A 19,350-nucleotide genomic window follows, 5' to 3' on the forward strand; every position below is an offset into this window, starting at 1 on the left:
TTTACACATAAACGTAACATTTGGGGTGTTGGGGGAAAAAAACCTGGAGATTGAGGACGATGTGCAATGCAACAATTCATTTATTATTGTAACACAATGTTTTAGAAGAACAAAACTTAAAGTAATTTGCAGTTTCATCAAACACATCCCATCTTTACCAAACCAAACATTAAACCCCTCACAATATTTCTAATATGTATAAAAGGAAAAACAATCTTAAACAGGAAACTTCAGTCTATTTACAGGTCTAGCTCAGTTGGAGAGATATTAAAATCTTGGAGCACCGTAGTCATCAGGCATCCGTTCAATATTGTACCTATATGAATAAAACAAAACAAAAAATCAGCATAGTTGCGTTTTTCGTGAAGCAGGTACTGACTAAAATGTTACATTTTATGCAAAAAAGCACACACGAAAGGCACATAAAGTCATATATTTAAAACTAATGTGTAACAGTGTTACCTGTGGTTTGAGATGTACATGATGGGCACCCCAGGGATCTTCCTGACCCTTCTCTTTAGATCTCTGTCCACTGTAGCCAGAATGTAACACTTGTGCTGTGGAAATATATACATATATGCAATTAAGTGCCAAAACCACAGTGTTACATGACATACATGTACCCTTAACTAAACAAAATGATGACTGCTGTGCCACCAGAAGTTCATGTCAGTTGTGTGGTCCTTTTGCTAGTAGCAACCACCACTTGTAGGGTTGTATAGCAGTTTAACCAACATGGTTACATCCAAAACATTTGTTTTGTCAAATCTGTGGCCAAGCAATTATTAATCAGTATATTTTACCTGCTATCCAAATGTACTTGTTATTACAGCTGTTTAGTTTAGTTTTCTTGCTATCAGTTTACTGCTAACCAAGTTAGCTATTACACTATCTAGCTGTCTGAGGCTAATGTGTTGCTTTAACTTTACTGTTAGGTTTTTTTTTAAATCTGTGTGCATGTGTTGTTATTCTAGGTAAAACTTTCACTGGTGATAGCTTTGTTTCTTGCTAGAATGAAAGACAATGTAGTGGGACAGTTTGAAAAGCATTGACTTTCACAGTTTTACAATTACTTCCAGTAAAAGCTGGTGTTGGCCTGTCCTCAACCTTTATTAGAAGTGTGTTGAGATTGCTGCAAAATTGCGCACCTTCATGCACAGTGACAGCAGGAGAATGATCATTTGATCAGCTCTGCATACAATGAATAGAAATACATTGTATGCATTTTCTGGACACATTTCTACAAGTAAAACATAAATTACTGTATAAGTGACCTAGAAATGCAAATACCATGGACATTATGTGACTTCATAATTCTCACAATCATCTGTAACACTTTTATTTTTATAGTAATGTGCAATTGTTTTGTATTTCAATACTATACACCTCTGTATTATTCACATAACACCAGGGTCCATAAACTAGCTCACCTAATGGAATACTTGTTTTTTTTAATCTTATCAATTACACCTGGGCTGCTATAACAATCCAAAACGTCCCCTGTGGAAAAAGGTTCATTACTATTCATCCTTAAGTGAACACTGACATTCTGTTATATGTGTGTATACGTACAGCTGTACATTAAAGCACATTACCTGTGTTACCCTTTGGACTAAACAGTCATCGGCATATGTTCCCTTGTGTGTGCACGGCAGGCGCTCAAACCTCGGATCCTTGGCTATCCTGCAAAAACCAAACAACAACAATGTAATTATAACAATAACAGAATAATCATAGAACAGGTTTGTGTCCCCAGAGCCATATTATATTCAGCATACTGTATCTCATATACATTTCTATTTTCTTTTTTCTATTTCTAGATATATTCTTAGATATTGTAATATAATTATTATTTATTTTCTTTAATGTTGTGTGAGCACCTTGAGCAGCTGTAATGAGAAAATTTCACCGCGGGGATCAATAAAGTATTTCTGATTCTGATTGTACCTGAGTGCGACTCTGTACTTCATTCCAAGCTTTTCAATCTCAGCCATGACACAGTCTGTGATCTGTGGGACACCTGGATTGGATGAAAGTGCAGGAAAAAAACATTTAATTGTATTGAAAATGTTCATTCTGAATCGTTCTATATAATAGATTGAAAAAAGGTTCCTCATTATTACCAACCACTTGGCAACGGTACTTACATTTTGCATACAGGCAATCCATCATAGACTGAACAATGTCCAGTTTGGCCTTGATGGAGAAGTTGATGAAATTGGTGTCGACTAGAATGTGGTATGGTGGTCCAAGCTGAGTGTTGTACTGGAAGAACAGGCATGATGGGTGTTTCAGCCTGCACAATAATTAAGAAGAAATCAAGTTAAGGAGCTATACAACATAAGTTATCATTCAATCCACGCTTTTGTGTGGCCAACTTACACTTCTCTCTCCTTAAGCTCCGAGGGGTCCTTCTTCTTTTTCTCCTTTGCTTTAGCACGGTCTTTCTCTTTTCTACAAAACAAACCGATAGTTAGAGATCTTTAAGATTTCCAATGTAACCATTAAATATTTTGGTTTGTTTGATTTGTATGTGAGAATTAGTGCGAGTATAAGGCTGGACAGAGCTAATGGATAAGATCAGGGGTGACTTTGGTTAGAAAACAGAAAGCAATTACTAAAACTCACATTCTTTGATCTTTCAGATTAATCATTCTCTTCATTGCAGCAAACTTCTTTGTTTTCTGCTTCCCCTGGAGTGAACAAGTGACAACACACACAACTCATTACAACCAACAGTATCTATTGTAGACGTGTGTAAGTGGACGGGTTGAGACCACCTTACAACACAAACTCTCGATTGATTAAACACAACGTTAAATAGCCCCTTGTCAGGTCTTAAAGGTTAACCACAGAGAAACAAAACTGAGCTTCACCGGCGTTACTGAAGCCGTTCTTTGGATAGGAAGTTGACTCACATACATAATGCTACAGTACAAAACAAACACTAAACTCATTAGCTAAACACATGTGGTCGAAACTTTTCAGGTAAACAACTAACGACTGACTTTGTGACCGAGATCTTGACAGTAAATAAAGTAAACTATATAGTTAGACGAGTATTCCTTCCAGCAGCTGTACCTGTAGCAACAGCTCGCTTAACGTTAAGGTGCTAGGCTAGCTCACTTAGCTCAGTGGCCCGAAAAAACAAAAAACCGTCAACGCCTAATTAATGATGGACACAATATCACAATGAGTGATTAAACCAGCGGTGTGTGACTGTAGCACAGTGAGAGAGTACATACCATGTTGTAAAGAGCACGGGTCTCATTAGCTCGCCTTCCCCTCGTGTATCCACAGTGACGTAATCAAAAATCGACCCCTTCTCCTGCGCATTTTCCGGTTGCTAAGCTAACAGACGAAGGTACAGGCTGTGTTCAATAGCATGTGTTGACGGGCATTTTAACAGTTTGCAGTGTTGCTTTGTGTCGTCGCGCTCTCTCAAGCGGCGTCCCGTGGTCTCGCTGCGCCGTGCGCCGTGGTAGCCGCCCCGGGTCGGCGACGAGCTTTCTGAAACGCCGCTGACATTGTTGGCTAACTCGGCTAGCTGTTAGCACTGAGCCGCTGTCCGCTGGTCCACGGGAGCAGTCCGTCAGTATGATGCTAACCGCCTCCGGCTTTACCGTGCGCCCCCGGTGTCCGTACACCAGCGATCATTGGTGATATTACAGCTAGCCCGTTTATGTTCCGCTCCCGCTGTTGACTGGTTCTGACGCGTTATTCAAGCAGCTGTCCGGGAAACTTCAGTAAAGCTGAGTGGTTGTGGGGATTTTTTGACATTTGGAAACCTGAGCTAGCACGTTTATAGCTCATCATTGTCAGCACCATCACCGTCACCTGGACTGTTGTTGTTGGAGGGACTGAGTGTCAGTGACTGCAGTTGACTTGGTTTCTTTGACTTCGGTAGTTCGTCCTGACTGAACAGAGGCTGGTGAGAGTGTTATGACCATTCATCAGCCAAGTTCTTCATGCATATTTCAGTGCTGTGGATTAGATGTTATGTTATTCTCCCATCAGCCAACACTTCTCCAAGGTGACACTTAAATATTCATGCTTTTTTGGCAGAGCAGTTTAGTGTGGAGCTCTTAATCATTCCCCACCTGTTCAACTAAAGCTCCTCGTTAGAATCCATTTGTTGAAAAGTGTTTTGTTCTTTATTTTGGTCCAGTTGTTTTGAGCTAAAGCGGTTTTATCTTCAATTGTAGGAGTCTTGAGTAGCCCCCCGGTGAGTGGCAGTTCTCCTTTGAGCTCGGAGGGGTCTCAGTGAAGGCTGAAAGATGGTCTGATGGACCGCCGCTTCTTCCTGACCTTCCTCTTCTGCTCAGTGTCGTGGATCTTCTTCTGGGAAGTGCGCTGGAAGAAAGGAAAAGAAAGTCAGATTGAGGAATGGCTCCAAGGACATAGCCTCACTCAATACAGGCACTTATTTGAAGGTCAGTGGGTTACAGACATTTTTATTTTATATTTACATGACCACTGCAGCTCTGGAGTTTGGTTCATGGTATAATCCGGGGTGAAGAAAGCAGGTGTACCTTCACTGACCTGCACAAGGACACTTCTGCAAGACAGATCAGTATTGCTTGAAACTTTCTGGTTAGGATGGTTTCTCAAACCATGAGCGTTTGCTGCACTCTTCAAAGCTTTTGCAGAAATACCAGGGTCATGTTTAACTGGACATGAACTATGTTTTATGCAAGGAGATTGTGATACTTATTTCTTTGACCCTGGTCATTTTTTTTAGTTTTGAACACTGAATATTTAGGCTTATGAGATAAATACGGCATGCATGGACAATCAGCACAGGCTTATATACTCATTCTAATAGACTTTAATGAATATAAGGCTGTGCTGGGGCATTACTGATGATTTGTTTGCCGGCATGTGATTGGGGATTTTTATGTGCTACTCATGTGTCATCCAGATGTACAGACCCTGGAAGAACTGAGTCTGAGTGTACTGAGTCGTCTGGAAGAGGTGGTGAAGGAACAGCAGCGCTGGAGGGAAATTGCAGAGGCCCACATCCAGCTGCTCCGAGACTTTGCCTTCCAGGAGTGGCTCTGCTCCCAGAACCTGGAGCACTATTACCATACGTAAGCAATGAAAGGTCTTAACTTTATCTTTAACCCCAATCTGGCAAAAAGTCGTCCTCGGAAACAATTGCTTGTTGGCATTTCATAAAAGTTGACTTTTGACAGCATAGTTTTTGTTTGAGTGTCTTAAATTTGTTATTAGATTTTGTTCATGTTTTCTGCTGGTTAACACAGGCTATATTTATTTATGTCCACTTGAGGGCAGCCTCTCCATTTCATGGCTAGCTGCGTTTGCTGACACAGAGCTGTGGAGCTGCAGTGTTTGTGAGGGTCACTGCAGTAAAAAGTATTCTTTAGAGACTGTTAGTATGAGACCCTGCAGCAATGCAGATGTTTGTGTATGTGTGTAGGGTGCTGTTTATTGATCCAATCAGAACCAGTTGTGAGAAGTAGATGTTGCCTGTTTGTCAGTTTTAAGGAAAGTCAATTGTAATCTTTCCAAAGGTCAGTTGTGTTTCTCAAACCCATCGTTATGTCCTAGTTAGCATGTTTTTAAGGATAATTCTAATGGGACACGTCGTCAAATTTCTGAAGGTCGCGACTGTCACACTATCGAGCCCCCTTTGCCATTTTGATTGACTGGGCTTTATCACTCACATAGTTATGGCTCAGCGTCTATTGAGTTACTAACTGTAGTAACAGAAGATGATTTTGCACTAATTTCTTGGCTAAAAAAATGATTCTGTGAATGCAGAAGTTGATGTTGCAGACTCACAGAGGCCTCTCAGAAATATTGTAGTTAGTAGTGGGCTGATTTTAAAATAAAATACAATTATTTACTTGAATGAAAAAAAGAACAAGAGGATTCTGTTTTACATTACTACCCTGTGATGCCGCTGCATACCTGTACACATTTTTCTTGACAGATGTCTTGTTGCCAGAGAATTTTTTAAAAACTGGAAAACTCACATGTTTAACAGGTTTTATGGTTTGAATTTAAAATGTGTTTTAAAAGGAAAACCATTCTGTGTGTTTTTAGCCACTGGAGAATCTGATTTTAGTAATTATTGAGATAATATTGTGTGCTACCATCTTTTCGTGTATGATAACCACACCATGAAAGTTTCATTCAAAGCACAAGCACCTTCCTAGTGTAAACAGCCAAACTCTCAATCTTGCTTAACAATAGGAGATTAGGTTTCAGTTTTAACAATTTAACTGCTCAGCTTATCAAACATTACAGTGTAATAAAGCCTTAGTGTACAAAGGCCAAATGAAACATGCCACACAATCTCACTACTCCCTGTTGACATAGCATAGCTTAGCTGATAAGATTGAGGCTTGTCTTCATGCAGAGTTTCACAAAAAATGTTTATTTTGAGTGCGGGACAACCTGTTCTGCAAAGTGATGTCAGCAGTCTTGCTCAGTAGATGTGGAGCGACACATAGCAGTCAGGTCGCACGTAGGGTTGCATTTCTAAAGAATGTACTTAAGAGGCTGTAAAGTAATTACGCATTGCTGACCATTATCTTCTTCATTTACTTTCACTTTTCTTTCCACTGCAGACTGAAGACCTTGGGTTGTATGAATCTGGATGATCTGTCTCAGTTTGACAGTCAACTGCAGCTGTCTCTAGCTGCTTGGGGTTACTACTACGAAGACTACATAAGGTTGTCTACAGGTATCAAGATTCTCCAGACGTCCAGGGGGAGTCGTGACCAGGACTACGAGGTCCGGCTGGTGCACAGCCTTGCTGAGAGGCGTCTGAATGAGAAGTGGTCAATTGGTGAGATCCTGATTATTTTCTTCCTTCAAATGCTTTTAGTGTCGGTTGCTTTCCACAGCTGCAGAGTGTCAAGAGGCATTTCAATTTAAGACGTAAACATAAGCGGTTGCTAAGTGTTTTCACTAATGGTGTCATAATAAGATCAGTTGAATGTAGCTTAAGTGGTGTAATGGAGAAGTTCAGTGTTGCTTCATCTGTATGTACAGCCCAAAATCTGTCTTTTTCTCTCATAGTATTCACTCCAGGACAATATAAAATGAATAAATGTTACATTGTACCATTCCTAATGAACAACCAATAACTATTGTTATCTTGGTGTTCTTGCCTAGGGCAGCCTGGTTTTCAACTTCCATACTTATGTTCAAAACCAGCCAGTTATATCACACCATTACTTGGCAGTTGTTGTTGCTTCATTTGACAGGACACCATTTTAGTGGTGCTAAAGTCCAGCCTGGTTTCATGTTATCATTAAACAGTATCTTAAAGAACAGAAAGTACAGCCATCAAGATTAAACCTGCAGGTTCAGAACAGGAGATATTGTCCACATTTAAATAATTATTCATTGTTACATTGTCTGCTTGTCTTTTCAGCTGGAGCGCTCATATTTGGCTGTACTGTGGCGCTGTGCTTCTTGATAAGGGACCTCATGTTTTACGTGATTGGTAAGTCCTGTGTTAGCTGTTTGGATTGGGGTTTGAACTGACGTGGTTTGTTCTCGAGTTGCTAAAAGGACTCATTCTTCCTGCAACCATATACTTAAACTGGATGTGGTTCGACCAGTTTTACAAATTGCTTTCCAGTATTCGAATTGCCCAAGGATTTGTTTTATAATGTTGGTCCCATAAACCTCGGCCAGTCTTTGCTCTGTTTTAGTAGTGAATCAACTTATTTTCCAAACCAAATAAATGCCTTGCCTTTATTGCAAACAGTGTTCCAACAGCTTATCTCCTGTGCTTCTTTCCTTCTTGTTGCAGGTGGAATTACTGTTTCCATCATACTGTTTGTCTTTACCATCAAGTTCCTCTGTGAGCTTGCAGCGAGAGTGGTCAGCTTCCTGCAGAATGAGGATCCAGGGCGACGCGGTGACCGCAGCATCTACGACTATGTCAGGGGGAATTACCTGGACCCACGTTCCTGCAAGGTGTCTTGGGATTGGAAGGAACCGCAGGAAGTGGGGCAGACTATGAGCTTCAGAGTCCAGGTGATTATTGATTTCTATTGTTTGTAGTGTAACTGACTTTCTTACAAGTGGCTTACGCAAGCAGCATGAAATGAAGAAAAACAAGACCTGTGTTTTCTCTGTATTAAATAAAACTTTGTTTGTACTTCTGTCTTTTCAGCTGTTCTATAAGAATGGCCAGCCTTTCCCGGCCCATCGACCTGTGGGACTGAGGGTCAACATCACCCACATTGAATTGGCTCTGGACATCCCTGTTACACAGGAGGTTCTGCATGAACCAGAGTCCAATGTAGTCAAAGTGGCCTTCACAGTACGAAAGGCAGGCCGCTATGAGGTTGCCGTCAAGCTGGGTGGCCTCAATGTGGCCTACAGCCCTTATTACAAGATATTCCAACCAGGTTATTATTACTGTATCTGTTTTACAACAAACCTGTGTTGTGTAATTGATTTGACAAGCTTGTGTTGTTGATTGAGTATTTTTCTGTTTCTTTGTTCACCTCAGGTACAGTTGTCCCATCCAAAACCAAGATAGCCTACCATTTTTCAACCCTGGTGCTAACAAATGGCCAGCAGCACACTTTGCAGATTGAGCCTAGGGACGAGTATGGAAACCCCACCAGTAACTCCACATCTCTCACAGATGAAGCCAACTACAGCGTCCATGTGCACTCTGTAAGGCAACAAACTCCTTTTTAAAAGATATTCCTTTATTTGTCCCACAATGGGGAAATTCCAAATTCCGTTTTCTATTATGCATTATACTGTAATTGGAAGATATATTTCTTGATTATAACTGTAAAAATGAAACCCAGAGTCTTTTTACCATCCTGTTCACAATTACACAGTCACTAGCTTTATAGTATAGCGTAACAGGTTCCTACCAGTCCTTTCCAAAAGCCAGAGCTGGGATTCATTTGAGTTTTTCCTGTTCTTCCAGCTGGGCACAGTGGATGATGACAGTCTGGAGGAGTGCTTCAGTAAGTCAGTTACTCTCAACAAGCAGCAGTGCCAGGTTCTGCTGAGACTGACGCTGCGGCGAACAGGTTGTTTCCGGGCCTGCATATCGTACAAGGACCAGCCACTCAGCAATGGGGAATTTGATATTATTGTTCTCAATGGTGAGCAGCCTTTCCATGCTGACTAAAAAATGCACTACGATAGAAGAAATTGGGCCCAGAAATGCAGTGCGCCTTTCAACATTGTTGTTTTCAAAGCCTAATACTGGTATTCTCATCGCATATTTCAGAGAATGAGAAGGCCTGTGTGGAGAAGAATGTGTCCACTCCAGGCATAAGTATCTACTTTGAGGCGTACCTTTACAGCAGTGGGAACTACAGCAGTTCCTCATGGCAGTTACCAGCCTCCTCTTTACTGGCTCCACAGAGGAGGCCCTCCATGGGAGAAGAGGAGGATGAGCATGACTCTCCTGTGGAGGGACAACCTGAGAAGGTCAAGAAACCAAAAAAGGTCTACTGTTACATATCGCCAAAGGTAAGCACATAAAGGTTAAGTTTAATTAGTAGGATTTTTTTCCCCTGTTCTTTTGGATTTGTGAATAGAAAGTAAGAGTTTGTATTTGAGAGGACAGTACTCAACATGCTTTAATGGAAGATGACATGGACTTTATGTCAAACAGCAACTATCCGTGAAGGAGTTCTACCTGAAGATTATTCCGTGGCGCCTTTTCACCTTTCGTGTTTGTCCAGGAACGAAGGTAAGAAGAACTGGCGTCAGAAAACCCTGGAGAATGGCCCACTTTCATTTGGTTTGACAAGCTCAACATATTCTTCTGCTCTCTTTTCAGTTTACCTATTATGGTCCTGACCCGGTTCACAAGTACCTAACTCTTGTGGTGGATGATGGGATACAGCCTCCCGTGGAGCTCAGCTGCAAAGACAGGAACATCATGGCTGCCACCTTCATTCGCTTCCTGCACAAGAACATTGGTTTGTTTGAGTCTAATGTGATTACTTTGTCCTTGAGCTGCACTTAATACATACTGTCTTTTGTGGAGCAGCAGTAATTTGATGGTATGGTCCACAGGTGGCTCTGAAACCTTCCAAGACAAGGTGAACTTCTTTCAACGTGAACTCAGGCACATCCACTCCAAGAGACCTCGCACCAAGACCTGCCTAAAAATCACTCGTCACTCCATTCTAGATTCAGTGAGTGCTGCTTTACTGTGTTATAAAGCTGTTTCAAAAGCACATGTGCATTATGTAAAAAGGCATGTAATCATAACAGTTGTGTTGTTATTTGTCTGTCCCTCTCCCTGCTGCTCAGTCCCTAAAGGCTACAAGGAACTTCTCAGTGTCAGACTGGAGTAAGAACTTTGAGGTCGTGTTTCAGGATGAGGAAGGTAAACAGAAATTGCAGAAGTTTTTGCAGCCAGCATTTTACTGAAAACCAAAAAAGTCTTAAAATGACATCCGAATAAAAATTACAGATCCAGTAATTCATTATAGTTACCACACGGCTAAAACCGTTGCCATTTCTCTGCAGCTCTGGACTGGGGAGGACCTCGCAGGGAGTGGTTTGAGCTCATTTGTAAGACTCTTTTTGACACCTCCAACCAGCTGTTTACCCGTTTCAGCGACAACAACCAGGGCCTGGTATGTTAGTCTTTTTAACCACTTCCACATTCAGTAGTCACTTAAGGATGCTTAGTATCTAAAAATAAGAGCGCATTGATCTTTATTTTCCAGGTGCACCCAAATGCTGAACGGCCAGCGCATCTGCGTCTAAAGATGTACGAGTTTGCGGGTCGCATTGTAGGGAAGTGCCTGTATGAGTCTGCTCTGGGTGGGGCCTACAAACAGCTGGTCAGAGCTCGCTTTACACGGTCCTTCTTGGCTCAGATCATTGGCCTCAGGATGAACTACAAGGTATGGAACACAGTACAGGTCATGTTTGGAAATGTTAACCTTCTGGTGTCAGCTGGTCTGTCTCATCACTGTAACATTACTGGCAAAGCCAAGATACCGGATTTTTGTCTTGGCATTATTTATTTCACGGAGAACAAGCCAGTGTGTTTTGCTGTTTATCCAACTTCCTACGATTTCAAAGTCGAGAACTAAAGCCGACCCCAATCATCGTCTTATCCTTCCACCGGGAAGATGAAATGCCGTGTTTATTTTAAAAACGTCATTTTCTTGTGTTTTCGTTTTATTTTCCACACACAGTACTTTGAGACAGACGACCAGGAGTTCTACAAAACCAAAGTCTGCTTCATCCTAAACAATGACGTGAGTGAAATGGACCTGGTGTTCGCCGAAGAGAAGTACAGCAAGTCAGGACAGCTGGAGAAGGTGAGGCAACACTTTGGAAAGGAACATCCCCTTTTATCCCTGATGTAATTTCACAGGAGATAGGAGCAATAAACCAAACAAAATAAACCATATTGGTTGTTTGGCAAGTGTCTCATTTTTCTTAAAGAGGGGGAGTGGTGGGTTTACATAAAAGTGGATGGAGAGAGTTTGGCATTCTTCAAACTTTGTTGCTCACACAATAACTGTCTGTGTTTAAAACAGACCTACTTATTTTTAATTAGATTCGTATTGCTCCCAACAGATATTTTTTACATTTAGATTAATCGCCCAAACGTTCGTGCTAATGCTGACAAATGCCTGACAGCCTTGCGTGTTAGACCTGAATGAATAGATTTTACAGGTCCAGAAAGTTTTTGAACTCTTGTTTAACTCACATTCTAATCCCACCATTTCGCCCTCACTGGCCATTTCTCTGAGAGTCCCACAATAATATAATTGTCACGTCTTATGATGTTTTCCTGTTTTATGAATTTTGTCTGACATTTATACCCCGCCACATGTTTTCTTCCAGGTTGTGGAGCTGATATCAGGGGGAGCTCAGATCGCTGTTACCAATGAAAACAAGATGCATTATCTCAACCTGCTGGCCCAGTACCGACTGGCCAGCCAGGTGAGAGATGAGGTTGAACACTTCCTGAAAGGTAAGGAAACCAGCACAGCTGCAGTCGGACATTTTTTTGCCAATCCCCCTCATTTGAGATCTCCGGTAATATGCACATAATTAGTGTAATTTCCTGATCAATTGCAGGTTTGAACGAACTGGTTCCAGAAAACCTGCTAGCCATATTTGATGAGAATGAGTTGGAGGTATGTGTGATGTTTATAATAAAATCCTCTAATCTTTAAAACACCGCCGGGTAGTTCTAATTTTTAACTTTTAATCTCTTCAGCTGTTGATGTGTGGCACTGGTGATATAAACGTGCAGGACTTCAAGGCCCATGCTGTGATTGTCGGAGGGTCGTGGCACTTCAGAGAGAAAGTATGTCATGGAAAATTTCCATCTCCATTTTCATTTCCAACAGCAGGGTGCTGATTAAAATGATGTCTGTGCTTTTTCTGTTGCCACAGGTGATGAAGTGGTTCTGGGCCGTGGTGTCCAGCTTCACCCAGGAGGAGCTGGCCCGTCTGCTACAGTTCACCACTGGTTCCTCTCAGCTTCCCCCTGGGGGTTTCAACACCCTTTGCCCCTCCTTCCAGATCATCGCTGCCCCCACACACAGCACCTTGCCCACTGCACACACGTGGTGAGTAGGAAAATACAGGCAATCGGCCCACCACTCTGATCCCGACTGAAATAATCTACTATTTGATGGATTGCTATAGAATTTTGTGCAGACATTCATGGTTCCCAGAGGATGCATTGTACTGATTTTGGTGATCACTAACTCTTTCTCTAGCCCCACCAATATGTCAGAGTTTTTGGGATGGAATATCTCAGCATCTACTATTTGGTTTGGCTCAAACATTGTGCAGGAGCGTGGTTCCTAGATGACTTTGGTAAACTCCTGACTTTTCCCTAGCACCATCATATGGTCAAAGTTTTTTGTCCCAGTTGGAGTCCTGGTGACTTGTCTCTGCTTGATTCCTGTCATCTTTCCACTATCACTGTCTACTAAAAATGCAGCAAAAAATGATATATACAATTTCTACATTTGTTCACTTTGCTTTATTACCAGTGTTGTACAGATATTCCATCACCCTCAGCAGTACTTGCTGTTTAGTTATAATGCTTAAGATGGTCAATTGGTCATTATACCTAAAGAACATCATCATGTTAACATTATAATTATGACAATTTGTTACTTTTGAGAGTACACGCATTGAGGCGCATTCCAGTGTGAGCTTCAGTGCAAAAGTCCATCAACATTAAAACACATTGCAGAACTCGAGTGCACAGTGCTTTGTTCACCAGATGTTTTCGGCTGTGTCTTGCCTTCATCATGGTGGTGTTTTTTTTAAAATACAACGCATTGATCTGTCATATGATCAGTATATCAACATATATATCATATTGAAAAATGTACTTGTACTGAAAATCTGACATTCAACCCTCTTAATCATTTATTAGTTAAAAAGAAAACTATTAATTTTTAATAGATGTATAGTATTTTATTAGGTTTTGTACATGTTAACTATGATGATATATTAATGTGTTGTAAATGAGGAACCCAGAAACTGCCTTAGACACCATGATGATGAAAGCAAGGTATCTGCAAACATTTGGTGAAGAAACCGTGATGTATCAGAGTTGTGCAACATGTAACATGTCTTTGTGAACATGTTGAACAAATGTTCTTTCACACCTAGTTTTAGTTTTCAGTTTAGTTTTAGTTAATTATAAGAACCTTGGTACAACAGTGTAGTTAATTGTGTTTGTTTTGAATAGTTCTTGGACAACAATGGAGCACTATGGCACAGAAGAATACGCTAATTAGGCTAGGAAATGCTTACAATCAAGTCATTGTAGGTTCTTCCCTTTTCACTGGATTTGTTAACAATAAGAAAAACTTAGAATATCTCGAAACCTTTAATGTTTAGGTCCACAAAAGTTTCAGTCACACATAGCATTATGTATGAATGTATGAAATAAATTCTTTATGCAGATCTAAACATTAGCCGACTCTTTGTGGGCCTCTTTTCTCTGTCTAGTTTTAACCAGCTGTGCCTCCCTACCTACGACTCCTACGAGGAGCTGCACAAGATGTTGAAGCTGGCCATCAGTGAGGGCAGCGAGGGCTTCGGCATGCTCTGACTCTCCCATCACTGGCACTTTGTGTTCCACTTGTATAAGAGGAGACCAGCACTGTCCACTCAAGTGCACCGGTTCCCTGCATTCATCTGCAGGAAAAAGTGGGCTTCTTGGCAGAGAATCCCCCTGACTCCCTATAAATACTCTCTCAGGACGAGAGGGTGTTACAGGAAGTCCCAGAAGGCTGTTGTGAGACCAGGACTCAATCACACGAACTCTACTGTATGTACATAAAGTATCTCACTTTTGTAAAAAAAAAAAAAAAAGAAAAGAAAAAAAAAAGGAAACTACAAACTGCTGAAAAAGGTGAGGTTTGGGCAAGTTTTAATTCTTAATGCTAAATTTTGCTTAGTTTCATATGTTTGAAAGACATGACACTAGAGCAAAGGCCTTGAGTATTATTGTATAACTGCTTCTTTTGCATTTTGCAAACTGTTAAGTGCAACAGCGGCCTACATGTGATGTGGGTGACACGTGCATCTATAGCACTTTGGCCTTAATCGATCAGGGACTGATGTGTGTATGTAAATATATAATATCACTCTTTTATTTCAATACTTGTACATAATAATGTGTATACATAGTTTTTCATCTGGTTACCTTTTTGATTTAATGTTCAAAGAGAAGGGATTTCTTTATTGTTGCATGTTTAATAGGTTAAGAGTTTATATAATTATTATATTAATTTGTTCTGTCAGAAATGAATGGGTTTTAAAAGAAGCCAAGTAATTTCTATTGTTTATATATGTTTTTAACTTATTGTGTCTTGAAAAAAAATACTTGTTTTGACCCCTACTGTTTAAAATATGTTTGTCTGGAACGGGAAAATGTTTTTGTTATGTTTTATAACCTGCCTTATTCATGCCCTTTGCCTCTGATTGTATCCAGAGAGGTGCGTAGGTGAGAGAAGCGTAGTCAACAATAATAGGTAGTAGGTATATTATGATGTCACTGTGGATGTGAGTGTTGGGTGGATGTTAGGGAGAGCCCATATATAACAAATATGTTAGTATATATTCTGTATCCTTTTTCCTTTTTCCTTTTTCATTCACAGCCTTCAATGGGTTTACCTCAGAATCTCCTATGCCACCTTTGCATCCTCTGACACAGGTTGTTTAAGCACATGTATAGCAAAGCATACACATACAGTTCACTGTTCATAGTGGCCTCCTTCCAGTCCTGACTATACAATCTTTAGCCATATTATCCCACATCCACAATGAACTAAAGCATTAGATCAGTGGAGATTATCCCCTTTATGTTATTATAAAACAATTTATCTTTAATGCTGTTAGTATTGTCAATATCCTGAGCCAACAGAGTTGCTTTCTCTCTTTTGTTCTCTGTTTATAATTGTGTAGCAATTCCTCTGCTGTTCCAGAGTTTACATGTTCATTAGCCATTTTGTAATGTGTGCCAGTCAGTGTTTGTAGAGCATTTAGGGAAATTAATTTTTAGTAGCAAAGAAGCAAATGGAAAATGTTAATGGATGATTATTCTCAATGCTATTTTTATTTGAGTATGTCCACTCTCTCACACACACACACACACACACACACACACACTCACACTCACACTCAACATTATTCTCACAGTCGGAAGTAAAAGTTTAACTCGGCCACTAAGAGATTTAACATTTTGATGCAGGTAGGGATTAAATATATTGGTTCACCCGAGCTAATACTGCTTCCATTTGGGATTCGATGAGCTTTTGTTTGTGCTTTGACTGACTTTTTACAGTGTTGAGGTTTATAAGAGGGTTTATGGATTTGTGTTTGTTTGGGTTGTGCAATGTTGACCTGATGTACTGAGGAGAGCTGTGAAAATGTTTCATTAAGGGTGTGTTTTCAGCACCAATACCAATGGCTGATATCTTATTTATCAAAAGTAAAGTTAGTTTAAGCATTACATGTGTTAGCTGTCCCATTAGATATGACCATTATAAACAAATATGAAGGAGTTCTGTCCTGTAGTTTTAGGTTCTTGTTTAATGTTTTGCTTTTCATGAGCATCTACTACTGTTTTATGTTTGGGTTGTTTTTGGATTAGATGGCTTGAACGGCGTGACTTTTAGCAATGTACATATTGTGAAATATTTGCCTATGACTTTGAAGCTGGGGTACTTCTTTTCTTTCTTTTTTTTTAACGGCAAGCCACTGCTGATGAATGTTTGAGATTCTCTGCACTGCAGGCCATTTGTTTATGGGAATAAAAAATGATGGACTAAATTCTTATCACCTTATCCCACTTTTTGTGTAACATATATTTAGATTGGGTTTAGCAGTGTGATTACACACACTTTTTACACTCTCAAACCTGGAGATGGCATTTGGTGCTGAACATACAGACCAGTGGTTCCTTAACTGTGGTCCATAATTTGCCACAAATAGTTTTGCCTTTACTTGAAATTGGGAACAGATGAAGATAGGTAGCACTATTTTCTTAATACATGGGGAAACTCTTTAATCAAAAGACGATTTGTTACATAAAAAAAATCAATATTGTGGTCCCTGACAAAAAGACTGGGAATGCTAGTTTGTAATAATCAATGTAAACTGAAGTTTACTTCCTTTAGTAAATTGGCATAGAGCTGCTATTTGTTGCAATGGAGGCAGAACATAAAGTCAAATGTTCATATATATATATATATATATATATATATCTTTGTTGGCAGTTTGCATTCTTTTCCTCACTATTTCATAGCCATATAAATACACACATAAAGAAGTAAACTAAACTGTTATTTGTATAAATTCCACTGCACTTCATGGCCAGCAGAATGCATGTTTTAGACACAAGGGGGCAGTGGCTCTACATGTGACATTATCAGAGTATACATGCTTCTTCTGCTGTCATCCTTCGGGACAGCTTAGCAGCAGTAAATGATGAGGAGCTTTCCTGTCTTCGGCTGACCCTCCACACTTCCAGTCGTCAACGCAGAGAGCAGGCTAAAGTGAATCCCCTCCATTTCAGACATTTCTCTCACACACACATACAACACATACCTCACTAGGCACATGAAAATAAGTTCATTCAGACCTGCTGGTTTCACATCAGCTGAAGAGGTAATGAAATCAATCTTTGAGAGCTCTGCTGTGTATGGAATGTGATAATACACAGCAAATACAGGTGCTCCCTTTCCCTTTTTATGGAGACAGTGGCATAACTGACAGCCATATCAACACAAGACATGATAGGAACACAGTCTTTGCACGACTGAATGTTTGCTTCCTGAGTTATACAGTGTCTGATAATGGACTCTACGAGTAAAAATCCTTTTTTAATTGCTTTGCTTAACGGCTGCCGACATGCAAGCCCCATGGCCCTCCACGCTACACCCACATGTTCCTGGCGTGACTCCTCACACTGTGGTCTGAACACTATCAGGAGCAGGCAGAAAGGCATCTTGAAGTACTTGGAGGCAGGAGTCCAGTTATTTGGTCTTGGCATGCACCTGTGGATTTGCATAATGGTCTCTCTCAAATTTCCCCCAGGAATGCTTGCTAAAGAGGGACCACAAATCAGAAAGTCATCCTCTGGCGCGCACTAAGAGTAATGTACCATGTTGGAACGGTTGTTCTTCCCCAGAGAACCTGTGGGAGATCACACAGCAACAATTCTGTGCATTTTTGTAAATTCATCTGCTGATACTAATTCCCTGGGAAAACATGTTTTTCTGACAAATTTTCCATGTACTATTCCATAAACATCTCCAGACCTGACTGCAGCTCGGTTTTTAGGGTTCAGGGTTGCCAAGTTCCAGGGGGAGTCAATTTATGGGTGGTTCTCCTCAACCAAAGAATTTACATAATCGAAAATGCAGTGCCTCATTTCCCATCTCTGAGTCAGACACCCTGCCTCTGAGGAGATGTCCATCAGTTTCTCTGATCAAAGATAATTGTCTGCAGACAGTGATCTCCACAGGGCAGACAACACAAATGTGGCACGCCTTAAGTATCTTTAGAACATAACCCCTCTCCCTCCTTCCTGCTAGACAGCCGTGGGGTTGTCTGCTTCCCATTCCAACATGCAAGTCCTCATTACCTGATTGGACGCCACTGATTAACCGCCAACTGGATTGGCTGCAGGTATTCATCAACTGTGATGATTGGGCCGATTTGGAAGCCAATCTTAATCAGGGTTGTTGAGGGACAGGAGAGCATCGCTCCAGCAGAAGGCCTGGACTGAAGTTCTCTCCAGGAAGTTTGCCTTTCACTATATACTGGATACCGACTTCATCTTACATGTGGGAGGTCCTTCAGGCTTCGGTCCAAACACTGGCAAACATCAGGGCTCTGTGTGGACGACCACAAAAAGAAGAAGACTACGAAAGAAGAGTCCTCTTTCTGATGATGGCTGACCGCTAAAATGACTTTGATTGTTTGGCTTTTTGTGGGGAATTTCTGCCTCAGCCGTGTCTCCTGCAGTTGCCCTATCAGGGTCTTAACTGGCTCCCTTTATGACTGGTGACAGTGTGGTTCTGCAATGGACATGGTTAAAGATTATGTGGAAAACGGCTGTGAGAAATACACATCACAGTGATGACAATGGTCTGGCAACTAAGTGCAGCAATGGAATGTATGGATAGGACGCTGCTGCTGATTAAAGAGATTTTTTCCCCCCCATCTCCTGATATTTCACAGATTTTCTGTTGCCCCTAATCAATCCTCTGTGATTTAAGTGCTGAGGACTGGCTCTCAACACCAGAGCTGAGATGCTGCGGGTCCACACTAAACTACATGTACAAGCTGCCACACACAGATGAAAAGGCCTCATTAAAATACATTCCTCTATCAAAAACAGGACCGCCAACACATGTTTTGTTTTGAAGATGATATAAACGTCCATGCGTACAGCTGAGGTCAGTGACAAGCAGAAGCTTACAGCCGAAAGCAGTCTTGGAAAACTGCTAGTGTGGAGATTAAGTGTCCCCCAGCTGATGGCTGTCTATGTTATATATGGTGTTGGAGAGAAACTATTGATTCATAGGGTTAGTTGTCCTGCTGGGATGTGCAGCTGTATTTTATTCGTGTGTCAGCAAACATTTCAGTCCTTATATTTCCTCTGTAAAGACAGGGCCTTTAATATAGACCGTCCACCTGTTTGACAAATACCCTTGTGCCGCTTAGCCCCTTATAGTCAGAAGGGTTGTCATCATAGCAGGTATGTATAAGCTGTGAAGTGGTATTCATCCTGATTGCTAGTTGGAACAGGCTACTGCGCACATCTTCCAGCAATATGCAGCTGAATCAGGTGTTTCTCAGTTAAAAGGA

The 19,350-nt window shown here is 40.9% G+C and overlaps 2 protein-coding genes across 5 annotated transcripts; one reads left to right on the forward strand and one right to left on the reverse strand.

The window, feature by feature from the left end:
- Positions 1–55: 55 nt before the first annotated feature.
- Positions 56–3,378, reverse strand: fcf1 (FCF1 rRNA-processing protein). Of its 2 annotated transcripts, none has more exons than XM_035673984.1 (8): positions 3,246–3,378; positions 2,629–2,693; positions 2,383–2,454; positions 2,148–2,296; positions 1,948–2,020; positions 1,596–1,683; positions 463–557; positions 56–316 (listed from the first exon to the last, which is right to left on the reverse strand). In XM_035673984.1, the coding sequence occupies exons 1-8, from the start codon at positions 3,246–3,248 to the stop codon at positions 268–270; spliced, it is 594 nt and encodes a 197-aa protein (XP_035529877.1). In that variant the 5' UTR covers positions 3,249–3,378; the 3' UTR covers positions 56–267. The 2 variants fall into 2 exon arrangements, with proteins under 2 accessions (XP_035529877.1, XP_035529878.1); XM_035673985.1 differs by lacking the exon at positions 3,246–3,378 and adding an exon at positions 3,082–3,106.
- On the forward strand, positions 3,304–16,305 carry arel1 (apoptosis resistant E3 ubiquitin protein ligase 1). 3 transcript variants are annotated; one of them, XM_035673981.1, is made up of 22 exons: positions 3,304–3,364; positions 4,206–4,433; positions 4,922–5,090; positions 6,597–6,817; positions 7,409–7,480; positions 7,793–8,019; positions 8,159–8,396; positions 8,501–8,670; positions 8,936–9,116; positions 9,245–9,489; positions 9,635–9,712; positions 9,803–9,944; positions 10,042–10,163; positions 10,282–10,357; positions 10,501–10,610; positions 10,704–10,883; positions 11,181–11,306; positions 11,839–11,968; positions 12,076–12,134; positions 12,218–12,307; positions 12,397–12,572; positions 13,978–16,305. In XM_035673981.1, exons 2-22 carry the CDS (start codon positions 4,286–4,288, stop codon positions 14,078–14,080), a joined length of 3,063 nt encoding a protein of 1,020 aa, XP_035529874.1. In that variant the 5' UTR covers positions 3,304–3,364; positions 4,206–4,285; the 3' UTR covers positions 14,081–16,305. The 3 variants fall into 3 exon arrangements, with proteins under 3 accessions (XP_035529874.1, XP_035529876.1, XP_035529875.1); XM_035673983.1 differs by lacking the exon at positions 3,304–3,364 and adding an exon at positions 3,661–4,033; XM_035673982.1 differs by lacking the exon at positions 3,304–3,364 and adding an exon at positions 3,661–3,931.
- The last annotated feature ends 3,045 nt before the right edge of the window (positions 16,306–19,350 follow it).

The sequence above is a fragment of the Morone saxatilis genome, unplaced genomic scaffold (genome assembly GCF_004916995.1).
Source record: "Morone saxatilis isolate NCDOM2014 unplaced genomic scaffold, NCSU_SB_2.0 Contig3, whole genome shotgun sequence".
Lineage (NCBI taxonomy): Eukaryota > Metazoa > Chordata > Actinopteri > Moronidae > Morone > Morone saxatilis.